The sequence below is a fragment of the Oryzias melastigma genome, linkage group LG5 (assembly GCF_002922805.2).
Source record: "Oryzias melastigma strain HK-1 linkage group LG5, ASM292280v2, whole genome shotgun sequence".
NCBI classification, from domain to species: Eukaryota; Metazoa; Chordata; class Actinopteri; order Beloniformes; family Adrianichthyidae; genus Oryzias; species Oryzias melastigma.
Window position 1 is genome coordinate 9078697 of NC_050516.1, and position 26256 is coordinate 9104952.

Here is a 26256-nt window from a genome sequence, read left to right on the forward strand (position 1 = left end):
ACAGGAAAGAGGCTGGTTTTTGTGTTCTAATTTTATTGTGAAGCTGTCTCTTGGAGTGACAGAATGTAGGAAAGAGGAAGTCAATTTTGATTTTTTGTTTTTTTTATATACCACTCAAAAATTAAAGGAGCACTTTAAAGAAACACATTAGATACATCAGATCTCAATATGAAGTTGGATATCCATACAAATAACGACAGGACAGTGTCTTAGGAACAAAAGGATGCCAAGTCTTTTAATGGAAATAAAAGTTTTCAGCCTACAGAGACTCAATTGTGTAGACACCATCAAATCAGAGTGAAATGAAGATGTAGCAGGCTAGTCCATTTTTTACAAAACTTCATTTCTACAACTCAAAATGCTTTTCAGTATCTTGTGTGACCCCCACCAGCTTGTATGCATGCTTGACAACATCGTGGCATGCTCCTAATGAGACGACGGATGGTGTCTTGTGGCATTTCCTCCCAGATCTGTGTGAGGGCATCCCTGAGCTGTTGTTTACTACCAAATTTGTGATTGAATTATTGTAGTTCTTTTGACTAACGTTGCAATGCCTCCCTTTCATGGATTAGAGAAGTAATGAGAAAGTTATGACACTTTAAACACTCTAATTTTTGTTTCTGATAACACAATTTTACTGTTTATTCAGGAATAAAACGACACTAAATAAAATGACTTTCTTATTCTTTGAGCTATCTGGATGATCTTTATACGATTGGAAATTTCTCTTTTAGCCATTTCCAGTGATATAAAGATCAGAGCAATCCACTGGATTTTAGTCACATACCTTTGGATGGGTGAGCCAATACTTTCATTACAGTTTTTCCCAAATGCTAAAATACATTTTCTGAAACATTAGACCAATTTAACCAAACATGATTTTCAAAATATACAAAATACTTAACTCTTTGGTCAAAAGTTCACTTTGAGGTCATACTGAAAACTGCAGACACGCAGCAATCACAACACACTACACAACAAAACACTTGACACTGTTCACAAAATGGTTCATAAGGAATGAACACCCCTCCATCGCCCCATAAGATAGAGAAAAATAGTCTCCAGCTTTTTATTTATTTATTTTCATCTTCATTGTAAACCCAGGTTGACATTTATTGCACTTCACTGTGTTTCTCTGTGTGGATCAGACCAGAGGACTTCATCCTCATCACTGACATTCTTCACTCGAGCTACACAACAGGAACAAAATGATCTTGTGTGTCTGATTCAGTCTTGACACAACTGTAATGTTATCAAAGGTCATGTCTAAGTTCTGCAACAGGTTTTGTTTGGTCAATGATTGTCTCTCCTAAACCTTCCAGAGCCAAGCAGAAAAAAAGTCTTCGATTGGGTTAAATAATGGAGAACAAGGTGGAAGACAACGAATACTAATTAGAGTTGAACTATTGTCTGATGAATAAACTTTTGTGAAAACTGACACTGTACCAGACAACAACAAAACCTTCTGTCATTTTCTTGTTGAATTTCTGTATGAATAATGCCGATTCACAACTTGAACCTGCTGAGTTGACCTTCTGACCTGCTTCCCTCATGGTCATTCCATAAACCATTGAGGTCAATAACTATGACCTGGATCTCAACAGAAGTCTTGTTCTTCGTCTGGGTCCAGGTCTTGCTCAGTTCTCCATCTTTGAAAAGCCTCTCAGTTGTTCCACATTTATACTCACTGCAGTTGATTAGCAACAAGTGTCTTCAGTTTTGACCAGTTGTGTGTTGGTGGTGATCGTTGTGTTGGAACAGAGTTTGAGTTTTGCCTCTTTGTGTGTTGTGAACTGTGTTTTAAAGGTGAGAATGTGTCATGTGTTCTGCAAAGAGTAGATTAGAGTTTTGCTAATTGTGTGTTACTGCAAATAGTGTTTAAGGTTTCAACCAAAGAGTGATTTTGATTAAAGAGTTAAAGTCGTTATTCGGCTGGTTTAAAGAATGGTATTTAGTGTTTTAGCAATTAGGAAAACCTGTAAAATAGAGTGGATTAGTGAAGAAAAACTGCAGTGGATTAGTGTTTTACCAACTCTTTTCCTGAAACCTCCTCAAAAAAATCCTAGCAAATCTGCACTTCCTGGAATACTTACCAACAATCAGAACATGTTCCGACCCGGCTTGGTTCTGATGGAGCTGCTGCTCTGTGAGGATCAGGAAGTAACTTTCAGTGCTTCATCTCTGATGTTTACTCTTTGACTTCTAACCTACAAACAACCTCGAATCAGTTTCTGTGGTTTCTCCTCCTCTCCCTCTCACCAGTTTTCCTCCCTCCTCCCCACTGTGCTGCGTGTTTTTTTGTTGTTTTTGTGTGTGTTGTCGCTGTTGGTAGTGGGGGGGTCTAATTTAATTCAGCTGCAACCCTGTTCCAGCTCACATTAACGCAGCTTAATAAAAGACTATTCAATTAGCCAGAGAGCTCCACGCCAGAGAGCAAAAACAGAAATTGATGGAGAAACAATTAAGCTCACTTGTAATTTCCCGCAAACGAGCCGGGCGCGGAGCGAGCCGGCAGATGTGTGCGGCTTTGATCTGAACGCGCGCGAGCTTCCAGTGTTTGCTTTCGCCTAAATTGGTCCTTCTTAAGTCTTCAAAGAAAAAAGTCTGACACCTACATCAGGTGGATGACAAACAACAGCCGGCGAGCAGCATGCAGAGCTGAACAAAGGAGACGGTGCAGAGCAGCAACATTTGGCTCCGTGTCTGACTGTCAAACTCATCAGCGGCTCGGGTTCAAGCAGCAGGAGCTCTAATGGAGGACAGAACACGGAAAAAAGTCTTGGAAGTCGGCTGCATGGGAGTAAAAAGAAAAAAAACTGACATTTTCTGCAACTTCTTGGACTCAACTGGACCCAGTAATTGTCTGGAAATCAATAGCGCCGCACCGCGAGGCATGAACAGCCATCGCCTAACCTTGCACCGCGCAGGCTGTCTCCCCCAGTTAAAGCCGGCCTGGTTTCCACGGCAACCTCAATCCCACATCTTCCCCATTAATAAGACAGGAAAAGAAAGGCATTACACCGAAGGTGCAGGACTGAGATGGAGCTGGAGGAGGAGAAGAGGGCGAGAGCTGCGGCGGCGGCGGCGGCGTACGGCGACCAGACTTAATCAGACTGAACAAACTCGGCTTCTACAAAAAAAGAAAAACACGGATCCTGCAAACATCAAGATTGTGTTCGTCTCACTTCAGAGACAAACCCCATTCAGCACATCTCATAAAGTCGGCTATTTTCCCACCATTGTGCTCTCTCATTCAATATGTTTTCAAAATATCCCTGATATTTCTGTAATTCAAGCAATTTAATTAGAAGGGCTGGGTTTCTAATAAAAGCCAAATGGCAGATAGCAGCGGCTGAGCTTGTTTAATCAGAGAGTTGTTGAAAGGCAGAAGGCAATAACAGAGTGAATAGAGGCTGGTATTTGTAAAGAAATGTCAGGCTGGGAGAGGGGGGATATCAGAGTCACCGGCTGAAACCTCTAATATGAAGCCGGCTTTAATAATGATGACGCGCGCGTGTTGGAGCTGCAGTTCGGACTGACAGAACCTCCAAGGCGCCGGCCGGTCGACCAGCGTGTTGCGGCGGCTGATCAATGCCTCTGTGGCAAGTGGGAGTCAATCAATGGACGGCAGCTATCGTTACCCGACGTTCTCATCAAGTTGAGAGAACGTCGGCTCCCAACACTTGTTCTTCAAGCATCAATATTCAGAGAGCATCAAATTCTGCCCGGTAACAAGCTTTTCCAAAGGTGGCCAATCACGTCCAGGGCTGGGTGTCGATAATAACTTACAAAATTCATTCGATTCAGATTTCTTTCGATTCTTCAGTTCAATTACACATTGTTCACATTTGTTTAGAAATACATGAATAATTACTGTTTTGAATATATTTACATTAATCTGATCCAGTTCACATACTGTAAATGTATCAGAGAAATAATGAGATTGTTAATATCATCCAGTGTTACATGGATTCTCTAAAGGAGAAGTTCTAACTAAAATGTTCAGATCATTAACATTGGAAACAGTGCTGCTTCTCCTGGAGGACGTTTCAGTTTGGACACTAGGTGGCGATCGCACTATAGCAGTACACTTTTTTCAAGAAGAATAAGCAAAGAATGAGCACAAAAACTGGAGGGGCCTCTGGTCACATGCAAGATGGCGCCGGAAACAATCTCTAGACAGAAGCAGAAATTTTGCAACCTTGGCCGGTTGCGTGAGCGGAAATTACCTGAACTTTAGGAAACCCTTTAAAAATGATATTTCAGAAACTTTACATCAGCTTTTGACATTTTAAATGTGAATAAACTGTGACTGTCTAACAGTTTAGTGTGAAAGATGAGCTTCAAATGGACAGAGAACGTTAATCGTTTCATTTCGTTGAGGTCAATATTAACAAGTGTTCAAATTTCTGTAACTAGGCCTGTTTACCTCCAGAGAAAAAGAAAGAAATGCAAAAAAGGTAAAAAAAAAAAGAGAAGAAACGGAAAAAAGGATGAACACTTTAAACGGGGGTTCCAGTCGAGGACTTCCAGCCAAAGATTTCAGGCGCAAATTCTGTGCTGCTGGTGCTGATCGCTGAAGATGCCGAAGCTGAGCTAAAATATTAACTGAATGCCAAATTGGCCCAAAAACCTACAAAGAAAACTTGGGTTGGTCAAAACAGCTAGCATTTAGCTGAAATATTAGCTACACTCCAAAACAGCCTAAAAATCTTAATAAATGCCAAAATAGTCCATAAAGCTAGCAGAATGACAATTTTAAAAACTTTAAAACCATAACTTTTTAACATCAATATGAATTAATAAAAAAGGCAGGTATATAATTCCAGAATAAATCAACTTAAACCTTAAATAACTTCCAATACTTTAGTCCCCATAAAAATATATTTTGTCAAAATTATACAAGTTAGAAATAAGTGCAAGATAACATCAGGTCATTAATAACAATAAAATAAAGTGATCTGGAGGGCCGGATCAGGCCCCCGGGCCTTGACTTTGACACATGTGAGCTAGACTATATATTGGTTTAATTTTTATTTTTTCTGTTAAGATTACAGAAATTAATTCTTTAAAGTTTGCCTATGTGTGGCTTTCTGGAAAACCGTAAATGTTTACGTTTCCCCTGTGATTGTTACACTTTTTTTCTGTTAGCAAACGGCCCCACATCAGAGAAGAAAACAGTTTGGGGACCCCTGCTTTAGACCACAAAGGGTTACTTTAAAGAAATGTTTCCTTAAGAGTTTGAAAAATTCCTGCCTGTGAGTTTATATGTAATGTATGTTTAGGTCAACATAGCGTTAGCATTAGCCGTACGTTAGCATCAAGCTAGCGGACTTTAGCTTTATGTGCTAAATCGATCTCTACTTTTAAGGATCAATTATTGCTCTATTAAGTTTACATAGATTCAGATCGATTTTATCAACCTGAGTCCTAACATGCAAGAGGAAACACATTTCCTCAGAGTCTGCAGGTACAGACCGCAGCTGAGAGCTCCAGCTCTGTTTTCTGACCTTCAGGGTTATCTGGAAGGTTTCTCCACACCTTGCCGCTGGCAGAAAGCCCTGGTGTAACCATGGAAACCCAGCAAGAAAAAGGGACAATACTCTCCTGGTCCAGTGGGATGCTCATGTTTGAGCACCTGTATGTGATGAGTTGCTTACTTATGTCAGCAGTACAGGCTCGGTTGACACCCTGGATTCACTCTTCATCCGTCCTCCACTTCATTTGTTCCTCCTTCCCTCCATCCGCTCTCCTCTTCTGCTTAATGAAAGCGTGAGCACGGCAGAAAATCAAGCCCCTGGGCCTGCACGGCTTTGTCAGGAGGGTGCACGCGACCCCATTTTCGGAGGAGGAAGCATTATTAGCTTGACAAGAGACATCCGCCGTACACACACACACACACACAACCTGCAGCCTCATCACTGAATAATTGGAATTTATTTTCAATGGCAGCAGGGGAGCGCTGCCTCAACTTGACAATAAATCAACACGTCGTACGCTTTACAGGGAGGTGTCAGGAACTGGAATCCGAAGTGGAGGGGGTCAGTCAGAGGCTGATAAACGGACCGACGGACAGATGCAGACGCAAAAGGAAGGAAGAAAAAAAAAGGCGAGGCTCTTCTTCATGCCATCCTCTGTTGCTGCGTTCTTTGGGCTCCTCAGCCGTGATTCGTCAAGGAGCTCTGAGAAAAGAAGGAGGGGGGGCAGGAAGGAAGAGAAACAGTTCAGTTATGAATTTACATCACGGGGTGCCGAGGGGAAAGTCACAGGATTCAGGAGGAATCCAGTCTCTCACACAAACACCAGAGCTCAGGAGTCGTGCAGAAAGAGCCGCACATGAGCGTCTGACTGTCACCGGCTCGCGGCTGGAGCTCCGCCTCTGCGGCGTGCAGACGAGGATCACTCTTCAGCAACTTCCTCACTCTTTAAGGAGGCCATCTATTAGATCAAAGCTTTCACAAATGCAAAAGGGCGTGGACGAAATTCCACAACACATCTAAAAAGTAGGAAGATGTGACTGGATATCTGATTTGGCTACAACAGTGTTCGATTCCCGCTGTATCCAATGAGCTTCATCCAGTGTGGGGGCCAGACCCTTTACGTTACTGCCCAACTATGTAGCCACAAGGTATCTAAGGATCGACGGTTTGATCTAGCCAATATTTAGACTGATATTCAGTTGCTGTTTAAGTGAACACATTGGCATCAAATTCTATAATAATACAAACCAACAAGTGTACAACATTAACACTTTATTTCAAAAACATAAAGAAGCTAAGAAGGTATCCCTAAAGGTGCTATTTTACAGCATTTAGGAAGTCAATATTATTTTGTTAAATCAAACCAATACCCGATACTTTGTTTTTCCCAATTCCACTATGCCAGTTTTAAAGGGTACCAAACAGTGAGTTTTTTTTTTTTTGGTCTGTTGATCTCTGTTGAGGCTTTAAAAGTGTTTTCTGTTGGTCCTTGTCACATTTTTGACAATTTCTCATAAACTTTTCTTTATTTCCTGAAATTTATAGTCTAAAACCGTCTGTGTGCTGCCCCCTACAGGTTGAAAGGAGGTATTACAGATTAATTTTGTGATTGGTCAACTTTTGCAAGTCCTAGCAGTGTCACGCCATCATGCTCTGCAGCTCCAGTATAAAAGCCCCGCCTATTTTTTCGTTGGTGTATTGCCTTCAGTTGTCAAAAATCTACTGGCTTGCACAATTTCCAGTGTTACTGATATTGATATCGATATAAATATCGATATCAATATTAAAATCGATTGATATTTATATCAGTATCAATATTCACAATAATATTGATAGCGATATTGATATCAATATTGGTATCAATATTAAAATTGATATCAATAACTTATACAGATATCAATACTGGTATCAATATTGATATCAATAACCAATAATGATATTAATATCAATATTGATACCAATATTGATATCACTACCAATATCAGTATCAGTATTGATATCAATGTTGATATTAATATCAATAACCGATACCAATATCAATATCAGTTGACCCGTAAGGGGAACCCAAGTCTGAGTTGACTGATGCTGGTCCCCAGCAGAGTACAGGAAAAACATCCGGTGTTAAACTTGCTGCCAAACCACCTGTGGGAATCAGTAAAAGCTGCATCGCCGTGACGACTTCTTGAAAGGATAAGCTGAAAAGAAGTGAAAAACAACCTCTAAACAGAAGAAATTTGTAAAATCAAGACATAAAAGTACTTTTTTGATCTTTTTTAGAACACAAAACATCAGTATACAGGAATGTAACCGACTAACTTGAACACTTCAGCTGTAATCCAGGGATCAGGCAGCTGCAGAGAAGCTCTGACATCATTTATCAGTGGGAAGAGGACAGGCAGGACATTGTGCGTCTTCTCCACTTATCTCTATTGCACTGGAAGCATTATCTGTTCTGCAAAAGCTGTTACATTTACAGAAACACGTTCTGGTGCACAGCTTCATGGACTGTCTTAACCCCTCAACACCTGAGACGTCGCCGGTGACGCTTAAACACAAAATCTTTAATGTACTGTAACTTGTCAAAGTCAAGGCCCAGGGGCCGGATCCGGCCCTCTGGGTAATTCTATACGGCCCTCCAGATCATTTTATTTTATTCTTATTAATGACCCGATGTTATCTTGCGCTCATTTCTAACTTGTATAATTTTGACAGAATATTTTTTTATGGAGAGTAAAATATTGAAAGTTATTTAAGGTTTAAGTTGGTTTATTTTGAAATAATATTCCTGCCTTTAAATTATTCATACTTATGATAAAAAGTTACAGTTTTAACGTTTTAAAAATTGTCATTCTGCTAGCTTTTTGAACTGTTTTGTCATTTACTAAGATTTTTTAGATTATTTTGGAGTGTAGCTAATATTTCAGCTACATGCTAGCTGTTTTGGCTAATTTAGGCTTTTTAATAAAATTTTAAGCCGTTTTGGCTTTTTCTTAAATATTGGATTGGATCTATCTGTGCTTTTCTATTAGCTCAGAACGCTTACATTGTGCATTCATTATTCATTCACACCTCGTTCATACTTGGTGATGGTAAGCTACTGGTGTAGCCACAGGTGCCCTGGGGCAGTCTGACAGAGGCGTGCGACAGTTGGCTGGCAGGAGCGTGGATCTGACCACCAATTCTTCCGTCAATGGCCGACCTGCTCTAACACCTGAACCACTGCCGCCTTTTTTTTTTTTTTTCGTTTTTTCAGCTGTCTTGAAGCTAGGCTAATATTTACACGCTAACTGTTTAGGCTAATTTAGGCTTTTATTTTCATTTTTTTTAGGATATTTTTAAATTTAGATATTTTTTCAGCTACATGCTAGCTGTTTTGGCTAATCTAGGGTTTTTTTTTTAATTATTTTTTTAGGCTAATTTGGAATTTAGCTAATATTTTAGTTGGCTATCAGGTTCAGTGTTTTCAACTATTAGCTTCTGCGTTTTTACATATTAGCTTCAGCAGTTTTACATATCAGGTTCAGCGTTTTCAGCTATCAGCTTTACCATTTCTAGCTATTAGCTTTAGCGTTTTCAGCTTATCAGCATTAGCATCTTCAGCGGCCAAATTTAGCTTACAGCATTCATGCTAGCATTATCACAGGTAATTCTATAAATCTAGTTCATAATCATGTTCAAAAGTTATGGTTTTAAATTAAAAAAAATAGTTTTAGTGTTAAATAAAGGTTTATCTTGTTTGACCTGTGGCCTAAGGTGTGTTTTTGAGTTTTGAGTTTGACACCTATGTGTTAACAAGATAAATCCAGTAGATAAACAGTAGATCTGAGCTGCTTTTCTCCATCAAAATCTACTGGATTTATCGTGTTACGGTTTAAAAGTTACATTAAATCAAAGAACATAAACACTGGAGCTCCAGTGTTAAAGGGTTAAACTAGAAAAACAAAAACAAATGTGTGCTGAATTTCTTTACAATCCATTTCTAAAAGTCATATCAGCCCGATGATAAAATCCATTACAGATACATGTTGGTGAGTTGGCACCACTTTCTGATTCCAGTCTTCAATAATTACCATATAAATCTGATGGAGTGGGTCTTTTATAGCTGCTTGTTGTAAAGGAAGCCTGTTCACTATGTAACAGGGTGCAACTAAGCTGCCTCAAGAAGCAACGCGGGGCAACTGTGGGTTACCGAAGCGTTGGCTGGTGGCGGCTGGGTGGGCTAGCTGCCATGCTAACTGGCTCCGTGCTCGGCTGGCAGGCAGATCCGCCGGCGGCCAGGTTAGCTGTTCGCTTGCCAAGTGCATCCGAGGGCATCGCAGCCTGTGCCTTTGAATTGGAGATGAGAGGCAAATGTGACAAGGGGATTTAGCTTTACTGTTCCACTCACGTCCCCGGATAGAAAAGGCGACAGTGTGTGTCTGCATGCATGCGCGCGCGAACGCTCGCCGTTTGTCTGCATGCAGTTCTGCTGCTTTCGCGACCGCAGAACGCCGTGTGCCTGATGCATAGTGTATGAAGGAGTTCCTGAATTTTAAACTGACCCGTGGCACCTCCCACAGAGCGAGCGGTTCGGTCTGCTGCCCCGGGGGTCTAAATTTGGATTATAGCCATCCAAACAGGGATAATTCAAAGACAGGAAAGCTTTTTATGAGCAACACCTCGGACAGCGGGGGCAGCCAAAGACTCAACCTGAAGGTCTGAGCTAAATTTAACCCGACGGTTTATTGGGGCGCTCACAGAGGTTATGTACGCTCCACAACTTTATTAAACACGTTTAAAAGTCAAAATCTGTCACCATTTATCGCTCCCTTTTGATCTGCTATAAGAATTCTCACTTATAGTTACACGCTGAAGTTCACAGCTGATAACCATCCCACTTCAAGAGATTAAATACACAAACAACTGGCGTCTTTCTCCTGCCAGTCTCTGTCCAATTAGTGAGCGGTGTGAAGAGAATAAAGTTGTTGTCCGAGTGATAAATTGTGTTTACTTTCTACTGTGAAAGCCGACAGCACGGCGGCATGAGAACTGGGTGTGCAGAAACATACACACGAATGTGATAACATACGAGCATCAAAGATGGGGAGGATCCTGTCCTCACACAAACACGCACACCGGCCTTGAACACGTGTCTCTTTAAGAAAAATAAAAATAATAGACAAGTAGAAAATCAATATCTGTCTTCTCTGCTCAGTGCTAACAGCACTCAGCTCTCTCCTGGTCTCGGGGGGGAAGGAGGCAGTTGCCAGGCAACGCTGTCAATCAGAATTTCACCGCGGCCGTGGCTGAGGCTGCTTTATAAACACAGTCATTTACCGATTACGCAGACGGTACGACAGTCAGACGGTCAATTAGCCCCTTCAAGAAGCCTCTCTGTCACTTCTTTAGCTGCGTGCTGATATTCACGCCACCAACGAAAAGATCAAAACTCAAAACCTGAAGCGCTGACCTCCGGTTGATGCAGAAACGTGGTTTAAATTAGGTCCAGCTCAGGCATGACTTCGGTCAAAAAACACTGGAACACTTTCAGCATCGACGTTCTGTCTCCTACGAGACTCTTTGACTCACACTGATCTGGGCTCTTTAAGTGAATAGTATTCAGAGCAGTTTAGTCTTTTTGATTTAACCCCCCCCTTCTGTCTGCATTCACAACTGAACCAAACTACTGCATCGACTGTATCTGAGAACTGGAGCGAGTGAGTGTGATGTCACTAATAGAATTAAATGAAGTTAATTCAGTCGCCATCATTCTAAAACATAAACTATACATTAGTAAAACTGCTGAAATTAACCACGTTTTTATTGGAGATATAGAAATTACAAAGAAAAGATGCACTAATAAATAAATCTCAAATCTCTTTCAGTTCCTTCTGCTGCATATTTCCTTGGTATTCAACCATGGAGCGCTTAAACTGGGAAAAAGCAAATACCACTTTCCACAAATACTGTATTCATAGAAAATTAAAAGAATAAAAGTTTACATCAAATGTATCCAGTCAAAGATACATTGAGGAGATTCAAAATGAACATAGATGAGTCTTGAGCTTTTCGAGTAGAGAAATAATTTTTAATTTATTCTTTCAATGTTTTTATACCAGAAAATTTTGGTGTGACGTTGAAGAACAAAACTGAATGTTAATATAAGAATGAATATTTTTGATGTCATGTTGTATTTTGATTCCTATGGTTTATCCAAGAATTTACTTTCGTTATTCAATTGCTATTTTTGGGAAATTCCATAATTCACAAATAAAAAGGGTCTAATTTAAAACCCTATTTTACTTATTTTTTTATCTGGACATTAAATCATATTATAAAACAATAGAACACATGCAACATCTGAAGGCTTCAAGAACATTTAATATTCTAAAAGAACTGCATATTTTTTTACTTTTTTGAGTTTACATATACATTGTAAGAAAGTGACTGGTCTGAGTCAAAGTTTCTGTGGCAACCACTCTCACCAATCAGATGTGAGCTTGTTGGAAGGCCACACCCCTTCTGCTTGCTATACAAAATCTGTCAATCAACCGTTTTGATCATTGGATGTGGGGGCCAGGAGGCTCCTCCTACTTTTATTGCGGCATCTGATTAGTCAATTCATAACTTCAAGAAGTGCAGCCATATTTTTTTTTTTTGCTATTGTAAAATTGTTTCCAGTTAGGGTGTAATAAAATATCCCTTTAGTAAAATATCGCAATACTTTATTTGGCGATGCTTGTATCCATTGTAAAATTCTGTCAAGTCGATGATTAATTATTTTTTTAAAAGCAAACATGTCGTTCAGTCTTACCTTTGTTCTCCACATAAATGTTAAATGACCAAAAGAAGAAAAGCAGTCTGAATTTGATTGGGTAAAAGCAACTTGTTAATGAGAGACAGTTTCCGTGCTTCATGTTTTGATCATTATATAACGTGTTTTATAATGTTACTTTTGTGAAACATTTTTTAATATTCAGATAATTCTTAAGTCATAATAAAAAAATAGTAAAATCTTGTCTGGTATTGTCTTGGGATATATAGAGATAGGCATCGTATCATGACGTGTATCGTGATACGTATCGTATCGCCAGGCTCTTGCCAATACACCCCTAGTTTCCACTGATCTCTTAATTATGGTGAAGTTTTATCCAAAATCAAAAACTTTTGTCGTTTAAGACTTGTTACAATTCTGGGTTGTTGGCGAGCTTGTTGACACAGAGCAACCCTAACCCCCTGTCACTGAGAGCTCTGTTTGTGCGCGAGCTAATAGCCTCAAGCTAACATTAGCGGTGCTAAAAAAAATGACGAGCATTATTGGAACAACCAGCCATACAGTTCTGAGTCAGGAGGAAAAGTCACTGCAGCACGAGTGTTGATCGCTCGTGTCTCGCACATCTAAGCGTGAGCGGGGAGAGGAGACTTCAGCACACCCATTTCAGCAGCTGCATCATTAGTTAAAGCTTTTTCTAGCATCCAGTTTTCTGATCCAACGCAATTTAAAATTAATACTCAAGCAGTTTTATTTCTAAATTATTTTACATAGGCCCTCTATTATGAGAAGAATGCTTTAAGAAGATGTTAAAAAGACAATATTCATTGGAGGGGGTCTTTAAACTAAACCAGGGGTGTCAAACTCAATCCCACAAGGGGCCAAAATAGAAAACCTTAGGTCACGGGCCGAACAGGATAAACATTTATTTAACACCCTAAAACTACATTTTTAAAACTTTAAAAATGTAACTTTTTAGCATAATTATGAACTAGATATATAGCATTAATTGTGATAATGCTAGTGTGAATGCTGTAAGCTGAATTTGGCCACGGAAGAAGATAAGATAAGATTCTGATTAATAGCTGAAAAAGCTGAAGCTGATTGCCAGCTAAAATATTAGCTAAATACCAAATTAGCCAAGAAGACAAACAAACAAAAAAAGCCTATGTTAGCCAAAACAGCTAGTGTGTAAATATTATCCTAACTCCAAAACAGTCAAAAAAAAGTAAAAAAAAAAAAAAAAAATCTAAATTAGTCAAGAGCATGAAGCTGAAATATTAGCTAAACTCCAAAATAGACTAAAAACTGAAAAAAGCCTAAATTAGCCAAAAAAAGCTAGCATGTAGCTGAAATATCAGATAAACTCCAAAATAGCCTAAACTATCTTAGCAAATGTCAAAATAGACCAACATTTTTTTAACATAACTATGAATAATAAAAATGCAGGAATATTATTCTAGAATAAATCAACTTAAACCTTAAATAACTTTCAATATTTTACTCTCCATAAAAATATATTTTGTCAAAATTATAAAAGTTAGAAATAAACGCAAGATAACATCGGGCCGTTAATAACGATAAAATAAAAGGATCTGGAGGGCCGGACAGAATTACCGGGAGGGCCGGATCCGGCCCCCGGGCCTCGGCTTTGACACGTTAACTAAACAATATTAATATAAAAAATAGGATAATCGAGAATGCATTTATAAACATACAAAGCTGCAGACCTCCAGCTACAATCACAAAACAAAAGTGGACATCAATCACAGCTGTTCTGTTCCTCAACTCTAACTTTGCTCAGCGACTCCCGTTTTTGTGGTCTCCTCCTCACGCATATGTTAGCGTGTTAGGAGTATACGTTAACGAGAACCGCTGCTGAGCGACGGCAGGATGGTTGGAAGGTGGAGGGCAGAGACAGCGTTTTCAGGTTTGTGTGTTCATGCATCTCAGAGATGATGAATGTAAAAGAAAAAAGAGAAAAATGGAAAGAAAAACAAAGCGAAAGAGAAAAATGTGAAGTGGCCTTTGTGTTTCGGCTTAAGACACCAGTATGTAAATGTTTTCGCAGCAATCCATCAGGAGCTATAATCATGGTACGGAGGAGCGCCGGTGTTTGAGCGAAAATATGAATAAATGTGTGTTTGAAGGCTGCTTCAGACCAGAGTGGCAGTTTGATCAGATTACTGTTAGCAGGCAGGTGCAGGCTCCCCACCTGCTGCTGGTGATAGCCACACACACAAAGAACTTCCACTTTAAACCTGTTTGCTCCCCATTTCACCACCAGAAAGAATGTGCATTGTTTTAGTCTCCTTTTATTTTCTTACAACCCAGACGGATTCCCACCCCTTCTCTCCTCTTCCTTAATTCTTTCTCACTGACAAGACCTCCTCTCTTTACTCATCCTTTCTATCCATCATCCACTCATTCCTTCTCTATCGCTCTCTTACAGTCCTCTTATAAATGCGTCTCAATAGAAGCCTTCAAAAGTCTTTCATTCATCTTCATCCATCTTTCAATTGACAAAAACTCATTTTTTACGTACTTTTTTTCTGTAACTAACTCTAAAATGTGCAAATTTGTTTCTTTTTTTCTTGAGATGGTGCTAAAACGGAAAACGACTCTCCTGAAAAGTGTTTTTTAAGACACAAAATGTGGAGCGGCGCATTAAGTTGGGACTAAAATGCTTCCGGCGCCACAATCTTGATGGAAAAAGTTCATTTGTGGTTAAATGTGGAAAATGTCAACAGTTTGGAGAGGGCTGCCTGCTACACAGATACACAAGACATGCAGACGCGGAAACACAAACACTACAGCATGGCACTACTAATGGAGGTGAGAAGGAGGGAGAAATCTTTGCAGCCTGTAACGCAGCGGGATCCAATCAGGAGCCCACGCACGCCGGAATTCAGACGCTTTTCTGTCGCACACAAGTAACACCAACGTTAATTTATTGCACTCTTTTTTTCCTTCCTCTTTGAAGCCAAATCTCGGGTTAGTTAGAGCTCACAATGCGGCTTGATGAAAGGCATTACTTGTTCTACAATCAGGAACATAACCCGTGTTTATGCTTTCTTGGCTCTTCAGTCTAATATTGACCGCCAGACTTTCTTACTGAAAAATCAGCCATTCTGTTCAAAAACGACCTGCAGTGTGAATCACTCAATCAACTGAGTTAATGTTCCATCACTAATGTGTACATTAAACATTAAAGTGTAATCCAGTCATAGCTCGAAACTTCAGCTTAACTCATGAACAGCTACTCTGGGTGTTTTCTGATGATTATATACAGAGGAACGAGAGGTCGCCCTGCGACAGACTGGCGGCCTGTCCAGGGTGTACCCCGCCTTCGCCCTTCAGTAGCCGGGATAGGCTCCGGCACCCCCGCGACCCCGAAAGGGAAGAAGCGGTCAAGAAGATGGATGGATGGAACGAGAGGTCGTAACAAACAAGACCACACTTCAGAACAAAGTTTTACACGAATAATTTATTTCAAGTCAAATATGTCTAAGTCAAGGCCCGGGGGGCCGGATCCGGCCCTCTGGGTAATTCTATCCGGCCCTCCAGATCATTTTCTTTTATTGTTATTAATGACCCGATGTTATCTTGTGCTTATTTCTAACTTGTATAATTTTGACAAAATATATTTTTATAGAGAGTAAAATATAAAAAAATATTTAAGGTTTAAGTTGATTTATTCTGGAATAATATTCTTGCTTTTCAATAATTCATAATTATTTTAAAAAGTTATGGTTTTAAAGTTTTTAAAAACGGGCATTCTGCTAGCTTTTTGGACTATTTTGGCATTTATTAAGATTTTTTAGGCTATTTTGGAGTTTAGCTAATACTTCTAGCTGTTTTGGCTATTTTGACTTCTCTTTTTAAGTTTTTGAGGCTGTTTTGGAGTTTAGCTAATATTTACACGCTAGCTGTTTTGGCTAACCTAGGCTTATTTTACTTTTTTTTCGTTTAAGATATTTTGAAATTTAGCTGTTTCTTCAGGTACATTCTAGCTGTTTTGGCTAACCTAAGTTTTTTTTTTTTTCAGGCTAATTTGGCATTTAGGTAATATTTTAGCTGGCAATCAGTTTCAGCGTTTTCAGCTATCAGCTTTAGTATTATTAGCTATCAATTTCAGCATCTTCATCTATCAGCACTAGCATCTTCAGCAGCCAAATTCATCTTACAGCATTCACACTAGTATTATCACAGGTAATGCTATATATCTAGTTCATGATCATGTTAAAAATTTACTTTTTTAATGTTTTAAAATATAGTTCTAGAGTGTTCAATAAATGTTTATCCTGTTCGGCCCGCGATCTAAGGTGTGTTTAGATTTTGGCCCCTTGTGAGATTGAGTTTGACACTCCTGCCCTAAAGTGAAATTCTTGCTCTGCATTTGACCTGAGACGTGTTCATGCCATGCTGCAGGTGAAGCACCTGGGAACCAGGTGGAGCGATAGCTGCCTTGCCCAGAGGCACTTTGGTCATTTACCAAACATCTTCCGGGTCTGACATGTGAATGGGTTTTTCAAGAACATAAACATGTTTCAGAGAGTCAGGAACGATAGATTATACAGAGGAGTTGAAGCCCTTACGTTTTTATAAAAACCTTGATGATTGTGCATTTGCTTAGGTTTTATGTAGCAGAGGAAACAAAAGAAAATCTGAATGTTTTGTTAAGCCACATTTGACTTAAATGCTGTTTAATCTGCAAAGACTATTAAAAAAACACATTTAAACACTTAATCAAATATGAAGAAGGGCAATTTAATAGCTGCACACTAAGATATTTGTTTAACAAAAGTGTGGAAAACAGCTAAAACAAGAATACAAAAATAAATTATTACAGTCGGATAAATGTGAAAAGAGTAAAAGAAACATTTGTTTACAAGCACTTCTTTTAACATCTTCTTGTCTCCACCACCGTGTGTAATAAACCTCAGGATTTTATTCTGGAGGGATTTTTTAGCTTATTTCCTGTCAACAAATTTGAATAAATTCAGAAAAAATGCTCTTAATTTCTTAATGTTTATTTGATTTTACAGAACCATCAGTGATGAACGAATGGTCTTTATTTACTTTTCCTCTGATGGGCAGACATGTGAGACCTGACAGAGGATGTTTTCTGGGTTTTCAGCAGTGAAAGAACGCTGCACCACAGCAGATAATGAGTTGGGCGGACTTCAAAAAGGAGAAAAAAAAGGAGTGATATGTTGGAGCGATGTTTAAGTCAAACCGGACTGTGGCCTGAAAAAAGAAAGGGAGCAGATAGCTTTGTTGCTGCTTTCAGCGGCAGACAGAGAGGAGCAGATATTTATGGCCGAGCCATCAGACCTCCGCTGGATAAGACTGACAGAAGTGAGGCCGCTGACTGCCACATTGATGTCTAGTAAACAGCAAACACAAAAGAAAAGACTGGAAAAGCAGGAGTTCAGGTTAAATGTGTCTGAGTGATGAGCAGAGAAAGAGACGACTGTTGGAGGAAAATGTGTGAGCGGTGTTGTGCAAGTGTTTCCTACACTGTCAGTCATTACAGATTACTTGTTGTTCAAAAATAAATGTGAAATCCTCTATTATTACTTTAAGTTACTTTCTTTATAAATCCTGCAGAAGGAGAACATGAAGTGACATATGTACCAACAAGTATTAGTCATTATGGGAGGGTATACAGATTATTAATGACGATTTGGTAACTAAAGTAAAAGTACTGAAGTTTAGTCCATGAAAATACAAAAACAGACTTTCTACTCGGGAAAAAAGCAAACAGAGATGAGAGAACTGCAGGTCTGTGGGTCAGAAAACTAAAAATGTTGCCAAATAAAAGCAGGTTATCATGACTGCACAGAGTTTACTACAATAAGACGGATATTTCTGTGGAAACCAGGACCGAACACGCTTACAGGAAAGTGTTTGGGTCCACAAAGGCTGATGGGAAATTTAGCTCACACATTTATTTTATTTAAAATTTTAAGTGACCCACCACGAACAGAGAAAAATATTTAGTTTGTAGAATTTGTTGATCCTGAAAGACCTCATGGTCTGGGCACTTTAAAAAAACACATTCAGAGCAGTTAGTCTGTTGAGGCGATCTGAAGCTCCGCGGCGCAATTTGAGTGACGGGCGCGGCGTGGAGATCTGCCAGCAGCTGGATTTGAGCGACGAGGTGCAAATTGGGCACCGTGGCCAAAATTGAAATATCTGAAGTTTGACAGGTCGCCGTGTCAGATCTACCAATCAGGGACTCAGCTTTAGACATGTGACATTTTCAGTGACTCAATCAGCGGGTAGAATACTATTCCAAAGTAGAGCTCCCACAAACGATTATTTTAATGGTCGACTAATCGGGTCCTGTGCAAACTTGATGTAGAGCATTAATTTTAAGCATAATTACTTTTAAACTAACTAAAAACAAGATGTATAGCATTACCTGTGACAATGCTACTGTGAATGCTGTAAGCTAAATCTGGCTGCTAATGATGCTAGTGCTGATAGCTGAAGATGCTGAAATTGATAGCTGAAAACACTGAAGTTAATAGCTGAAAACGGTGAAGCTGATAGCAGCTAAAATAGAAGTTAATTCTGAAATTATCCTAAAAAAACTGAAAAAAGCCTAAATTAGCCAAAATACTGTAGCTAACATGTAGCTAAAATCCAAAATAGCCTAAAAAAACTTTTGAAAAGCCTAAATTAGCCAAAATAGCTAGCATGTAGCAGAAATATTAGCTAAACTCCATATTAGCCTATAAAACCTTAATAAATGCCAAAATAGTCCAAAAAGCTAGCATAATTATAACTTTCAACTTTACTAGACTCTGACTCCATATAATATAAAGTAACGACTATTTTAATAGGCGATTAGTTGTCAGTCGACTAATCGTAGCAGCCGGTTTTCTCTCCCGCGGCGGAGCTCACTCACTCCATATACTGGCAGACAGAGAGACACTGCGGGGTGCGGAGGCTGCCGGCTCGGGCCCCATCGAGATATAAAAAAAAAGGGCTTCTAATGTTGTTTCCCACTTGGGTTAATACAAGCCCTTCAAGCTCAGCCAAAGAGACACAGAAACACCGCGGAAGCGGCTGTCATACAGTCACAGCCCCTTGTACCTGGAAAATCCTTTAATAATAATCATATAAACTCAAACATGGAGACATGATTACTGATGTTCTTCTAGAACTCTTCACAATAAATAAGCCTGATTACTCAAAATCATCTGTATCTTCATACATTCTAAGTGAGATATCCACACCGTCCCTTATATCATTCTAAAAACATTATCTGGTAGCTCCTCCCACACACCGTCTGTAGGGTTTATAGTGAATAATCAGAACCTGTAGCTAAAAGGGATGCCATAAGTGTTTATCATATTTAAATTGTTGGGACAACAGTAAGAAGTAATCTGTATGACGTTAATAGCTGCTTTAATGAGCCTGCATTCATCCCACCACATTTTAAGATTCACTGAAGAATCTCAGAGCGTTCAGGGTGACTGGAAATGAACAGAGACCCCCTCGAAAGACAGATCTGAGAGGATTCCCGCGGATTCAGACTGAAACTTTGTTCCACATTATCAGGGGAAATGGACTCTGGTTCACTATTGGCATATCAAAGGTGTCCAGTCTGAATACACTCTAGATCAGGAGTGTCAAACATAAGCGCACAGGGGGCCAAAATCCAAAACACTCCTTAGGTCGGGGGCCGAACAGGATAAACATTTATAGAACACAATAAAACAAAATTTATAAAACTTATAAAACATAACTTTCAAACATTACTATAAATAAAAACAGGCAGGAACATTAATAACAATAAAATAAAATGATCTGGAGGGCCGGATAGAAATACCCGGAGGGCCAGATCCGGCCCCTGGGCCATGACTTTGACATATGTGATCTAGATAAACGCGTTTACGTAAAAGAATAAAGTGCGAAAATGTCTACAATTAATCAATTGTGATAAACAAGATAATTTGACACCCCTAAAAAAAGTCTACATTAGTCAAGGGTGAGTTGAGTGGAAGGTTTTCCAGGCGAAATAGTTCAGGTTTTTCTCGCCTTTCTTCTTAAATAATTAAACAAACAAGCAATGTTGTGTTAGAATAAAAATGTAAAGAAAACATCTCCAAATTGCTAAATCATAAAGTTTCAGTAAATAAGTCCTTCATGTGTGTCTGTAGCTTAGAACAGACGTGTAATATAGGATAAGTGTGGTTGGAGGCAGGTAAATGCCAAACTTTAATCTTGAGTCCTTTAGGTGTGCAGGTTGATATCTTCAATCTAGAAGCGTTTTAAAGCTCTTTCATGTTAAGATTGGAACGGAAAACTTCAAAAGTGTCAAAGGTTGGCCTGAAACCGCACAATCTTCAAAACTGTGACGCTGGCTACTCTTTAAAATGAAAGTCTGAACAGATTCCATCTCCGATAGATTATCCCCATAAAGAAAGGTTAGACAGAGAACACGCCGACCACAAAACGTCTCATTCTGAAGGATTTTCCACCAACAGACAGAAAATATGCCACTTCCCGTTAAGTTTTAACTTTTAAAATAAAGTTCTTTTGGTTTGACTAAAATTAAAGAAAAAACTGTTCAGTTCTATCAAACACGGACAGAAAAAAACATGAAAAAATGAATTTCTGCACAAAGCGCCTCCCCGCTGGCAAATCCTTCTTTTCAACCAATTGAAAAACCAACCAGCACTTTTCTGTTAGCCTTTCATTTTATCAGCCACTGACGTTTCTGCAGTTACTGTTGTTTTGTGCCTTTTATCTACTTCGGAGTCTCATTAATCCATGTTGTCATGATAATAACGTGAAAACTGCCCCACAGATTTTTTTTTTTCCTTTTCTTTTCTGTTTTTGGCCAAAGTGGGAGTCAACGTCTTTTGAAGATAAGCACACTTTTTTCAAAGAATTCATTTAAAAATGCTGAATGCAGAAGCAGATTTTGGTTAATTTATTAATCTTTCCAGCACAGATTCCAAATAAAAGCACCAATCTACCGAGTTGTATCAGTCCTCAATTATACTTCACTTTAATTTTTCAGTGTGAACGTCTAAAAACTCTTGATTGTGACAATTTAATGCAGATGTGTCAAAGTCAAGGTCCGGGGGTCGGATTCGGCCTTCAATTCTATCCGGTCCTCCAGATAATTTTATTTGTTGTTATTATAAATGGCACGGTGTTCTTTTGCGCTTATTTCTAATTTGTATAATTTTGACAAAATATATATTTATGGAGAGTAAAATATTGAAAGTTATTTAAGGTTTAAGTTGATTTATTCTGGAATAATATTCCTGCCTTTTTTTATTCATAGTCATGTTAAAAAGTTACTGTTTTAAAAATTGGCTTTTTGGACTAGTTTGGCATTAACTATGATTTTTTTTACTATTTCAGAGTTTAGCTAATATTTCAGCAACGTGCTAGCTGTTTTAGCAATCTAGGCTTTACTTTTTAAGTTTTTTAGGCTATTTTAAAGTTTAGCTAATATTTACACGCTAGCTGCTTTGGTTACTTTAGGCTTTTTTTTTAGGTTTTTAGGCTATTTTGAAGCTTAGCATTTTTTTAAGCTACATGCTAGCTGTTTTGGTTAACCTAAGTTTTTTTTGTTTGTTTTTTACACTAATTTGGCATTTAGCTATCATTTTCACTGGCTGTTAGCTTCAGCGTTTTCAGCTATCAACTTCAGCGTTTTCAGCTATCAGTTTTATTGTTTTGAGCTATCAGCTTCAGCATCTTCAGTGGCCAAATTCAGCTTACAGCATTCACACTAGCATTATCACAGGTAATGCTATATATCTAGTTCATAAATATGTTAAAAAGTTATGGTTTAAAACATTTAGTTTAAGAGTGTTCAATAATTGTTTATCCTGTTCGGCCTGTGACCTAATGTGTGTTTTGGTTTTTGGCCCCTTGTGCGTTTGAGTTTAACACCCCTGCTTTAATGTTTCGTTTTTTTTCTCCAAAAGTTTATTTTCAGGGAGCAAAGCGTCATGGTTTGTGCAGTCTCACCTTAGCTTGTTGAACGCAGCTCATGTATTGTTTGGCCAGGCTGGAGCAGAGCAGAGTCTGCTGGGGGTTTTCTCTGTAGCACTGGAGCACCTTGGCCTGCAGGTCAGTGCAGAAAGCTTCAGTCCTCCGGGGTCTGAGGGCAGAGGGAGAGGAGAAGATCACTGACAGAGCAGCAGCAGCCGGGCTCATGTTAGGGTCCAAAATGTAAAAAAAAAAACAGTGTGATGATTGGAGAACCCAGAGGAGGAAGTCTGCTGTGAGTTCTCCTGCAGTCACATTTTTAGAGGCTGGAAATGAAAAGGAGAAGAACTGTTCCTAAGTATTTAAAATAAAACAAAAACGTTAAAGATTAATGATAACAAATCAAAAAATAAATAACAAATCATACTAATACTAATGTCTAAAATGAAACCTGGAAAACTATTTGGGTTCATATTTAATTGACCTGTTTTTAGGGGTCAACCAAAAAATTAGGACCAAAAAAGTAGACCTGAACAGTCCAGTTCTGAGGTTTCTACACCGCCTGTCTGTCGGAGGATGGACTATTAATTTCTGTATCTGTTTTATAAAGCTTTGAATGGTTTAGATTGATGTCCTGATACAGTTTGGACCAGCCAGGCCTCTTCAGTCATCTGGACCTGATCTTTGATCAGTTTCTAGAGTCAGAACTAAACACTAGAAAGCAGCATGCAGCTTCTATGCTCCCCAGATCTGGAACTGACTTTAAGAAACACTTAGATCAGCTGAAACACTCGGTGTATTTAAATCCAGGTTCAAGATCCACTATAATGAAAATAGTGTTTATGGTGTTTTCTTAGGATGAAGGAGATATACAAATAAAAAATAAAATAAGATGCATTTCTGAGTTTTTATTTATTCAAATGTTGTGAATCAGGAGAAAAAAGGAAAAAAAAAAAGTTGTTTGATCTGATGCATCTACTTGCAGACGACTTTGTTTTCCTCGTCTGGAATCTGGATCAGAACTGTACGGCTCCAATATTGTGTGCTCTTTTTGTTGCACCGCTAATGCTAGGTTGGGGCTGTAAGGAGCTAGCAGGAGAAAGTGTAAACAGAGAACTCTCAGCAATGAGGAAGAGAAGGGAGGGTAGGGTTGCTCTGCCCCAACTAGAGACCACTAAACTAAAGACCACTGGTAAGACTTTGGAAATAGATCAAAAGTTTTTTAGACACGCAGTGTTATTTTAAGTGTGTTTCTGATGCATTTCATTGTAAATTTATATATATACCATATATCTTCCAATAGCGGCCGGTATCTAAAAAAACGCAGAGGCTACTATTAGAAGATATACGGTGATAACTCTTCTAATGTTTCTTTTAAATGTTTCTCTTAAATGTGTAATAAATTTTAATGTTTCGTGTAAATCACTTTGAACTGTCTTTGTACACAAAGTGTGCTTTATAATTAATTATGGCTCACCTAAATACTGTGAATGATATTGATAGTGATGCATTCAGTGACCTACAGAAACGAGATCTGCTGGCTTGTTTCGCCAAAAATATACAACTTCAAAAAGGGAAAAAATATGTTTCTAAGCTGCAGTTGAAACATATTAAGATCCTTCAGTAAACTCCTTCTGTAGAGATGAAATATACGACTACTGAATAAAAGTTTTCCCTCTTCTGTTATCAGGCTCACACATAACAGTACATATGTGCTGACAGAAACACACAATCCCAGACACAAAACAGCAGCAGCACAAAAAGCAGGTAGTGGATGCTAATCCTGCAGGAGGGTAATCCTTGAGTGCTCTGCTGCTCGCAGTAATTTACCTGCTGTTGTGACAGACTTCAAAACTGCAAGAACTGGGACATGTGCAAGAACACAAACACACGAACAAGAACACACGCACAAACACACGTATGCAAGAACAGACACACAAACACATGCACGGGCAGTCGCGCTCCCGTTTGACGCATTCTTCATAAACTACAAAGGTGGACTGAACCTTTATAACCAGAAAATGAATCTACAATCAGATTTATTCATACTTTTTCCATAAAAAATTTTCTCACAGGAGCAGAAAGACGTTTGTCACAGACGTCTTTCACGGTTTACAGTGTTCATGAACAAGAACAACACAAAACTCAGAGAGCTTGACTAGATTTAACTCAAAGTTTAGTTTTTCTGTTTTTATTTAAGAATTTTAGATTAGAACAGAGAAAATTACATGACAAAAATGTTGGTGCACAATTTAGTTTTCATGCACTTTGTTTTTAACCTCGTCAATGCTGAAAAACATTCAAGCGGTCAATTGAGTTGAAAAAAATTTTTTTTTTCCCTTTACAACATGTATATTTGAAAGGAAATACTGTAAATACAAATAGGTTTTTGTCAACAAAATCTTGAAGGTGAATGCTAAATTAAAATCAAGTTTCAAACAAAGACAAATGACCAAATAACCTTCTGCCAAACTTTCCAAATGGTCTGATATGAAACAGTCAACTTTTTGGTTGCCTCTTTAGTTATTTTCTTTAACTGACTCTTTGAGTCCGGGTGTGGCTGATCCACCGATGAGATCAGCTGATCCTCCTCACCTGACTCATTAGCTGCAGCACTGACAGGAGCAGGCAGCTTGTTTCACAACAGAAACGGCTGAGATGATTAATACACAAAGAAGGAATCAGAAACAAACCCTAAAAGATCAAAAATGATACAAAACACAAACAAAAAACATAAATTAAAAAGGTCAAGTTTGCCAAAGACCACTACTACTATAGTCTAGGATTTGAACTAACCAGCCAATCGGCAGATTGCTTCTTAGAGTGGAAAAGTCTGTCTGTCTGGACTGAGTATGCCTAATTTGGTCCGGATCGAGTCCCAAACCTTGAGTTTGATCTGTATTCAGACTGCCGTCAATCGGACATTTCTGTTTCAAACCAAAGGTTGAAAACAAAACCATGTGACTGAAGATGTCTTTAGTCATTGGCCAGGAATTACGAGGGCGGGGCAAAAACACAAGAGAAAGAATAATGAAAGTCCTAAGATTTGCAGACCTTGTTGGGATAGTTCACTGATTCAAACTTTGTGTTTCATAGATCAATTTTGACATCTGTATCAACATACACAGTTCTTACTGCTGCTATCGGGAGAAACAAACTCTAGTTCACTTTAAACTAACCAAATGTGTCCAGTCTGGTTTTGGTGTTTTTAACATGTTTTTGTCACATTATTCTAATGGTTAAGGACATAGCGTACATAAAGAAATTTAAACTTAAAGATGCACTTCTGAGTATTTCTTTATTTAAATGATTGTTTATCAGCAGCAGAGGAATACGATTGCATTAGTGACATAGAAAATGCATAGAAAAGCTCCCTGCTCTGCTCCATTCTGACGCATCCACTTGCAGATCAATAGATCCATGAACGTCTTTGTTTTCCTTGTATGAGCTGGAATCTGGATCTAAACTGTACTGCAGTGGAGCTCCAAATTTTTTTCACCATTTTTTGTTGAGCTGGTAATGTTAAGTGTGTGGGTGTGAGGGGCTGTAAGCTAGTGGGAAAGAGTGTAAACAGAGAGAGATTAAAGGCGGCCACAACTCAGAAGTGAATTTTTAACGAACTTCTACTGCCCCGGAGAAACTATGTCCTAGAAAACAACAGTTTATTTTAAGTTTTGGTTAAAAATGGGATAATCATAATAAAAAGACCACTGGGAACGCTTTGAAAATAGATCAATTTCAGTCAACTGTCAGTAGATCCTAAAGTTTTATTGTGTAAAGTTTTACCTTTGTTAGGTCAAAAATAATAACATTGAAAAAATTGATATTAAAATAATTTTTTAACATAAAAATTTGAAAACTAAATTAAATTCATTGGTTGGCTCCGTGGCCAAACATAAAATAAGTCGGGGAGACTGCTGACCCAGCCATGTCACGTGGCTGCCTAACCAAAACTACTTAAAGAAAACAAACAAAGCCAGCAAACTAAGACTACCAAGGTCCAAACCTACACTAAAATAACAAAACCTAGGTGTAAGACTGCTGAGGACAAAGAGG

General features: G+C 38.7%; 1 protein-coding gene across 4 annotated transcripts in view; it reads right to left on the reverse strand.

Moving 5' to 3' along the window:
* Nucleotides 1–5918: 5918 nt before the first annotated feature.
* The window catches only part of LOC112145098 (MICOS complex subunit mic25a), a 72296-nt gene continuing 51958 nt past the window's right edge, over nucleotides 5919–26256 (reverse strand). For all 4 annotated transcript variants that reach the window (XM_036211834.1, XM_036211835.1, XM_024270137.2 and 1 more), the window contains 2 exons: nucleotides 22240–22372; nucleotides 5919–6182 (listed from right to left, as the gene is read on the reverse strand). In XM_036211834.1, coding sequence (XP_036067727.1) covers nucleotides 22260–22372 — 113 coding nt within the window. In that variant the 3' untranslated portion in view covers nucleotides 5919–6182; nucleotides 22240–22259. The remainder of the gene's footprint in view (nucleotides 6183–22239; nucleotides 22373–26256) is intronic.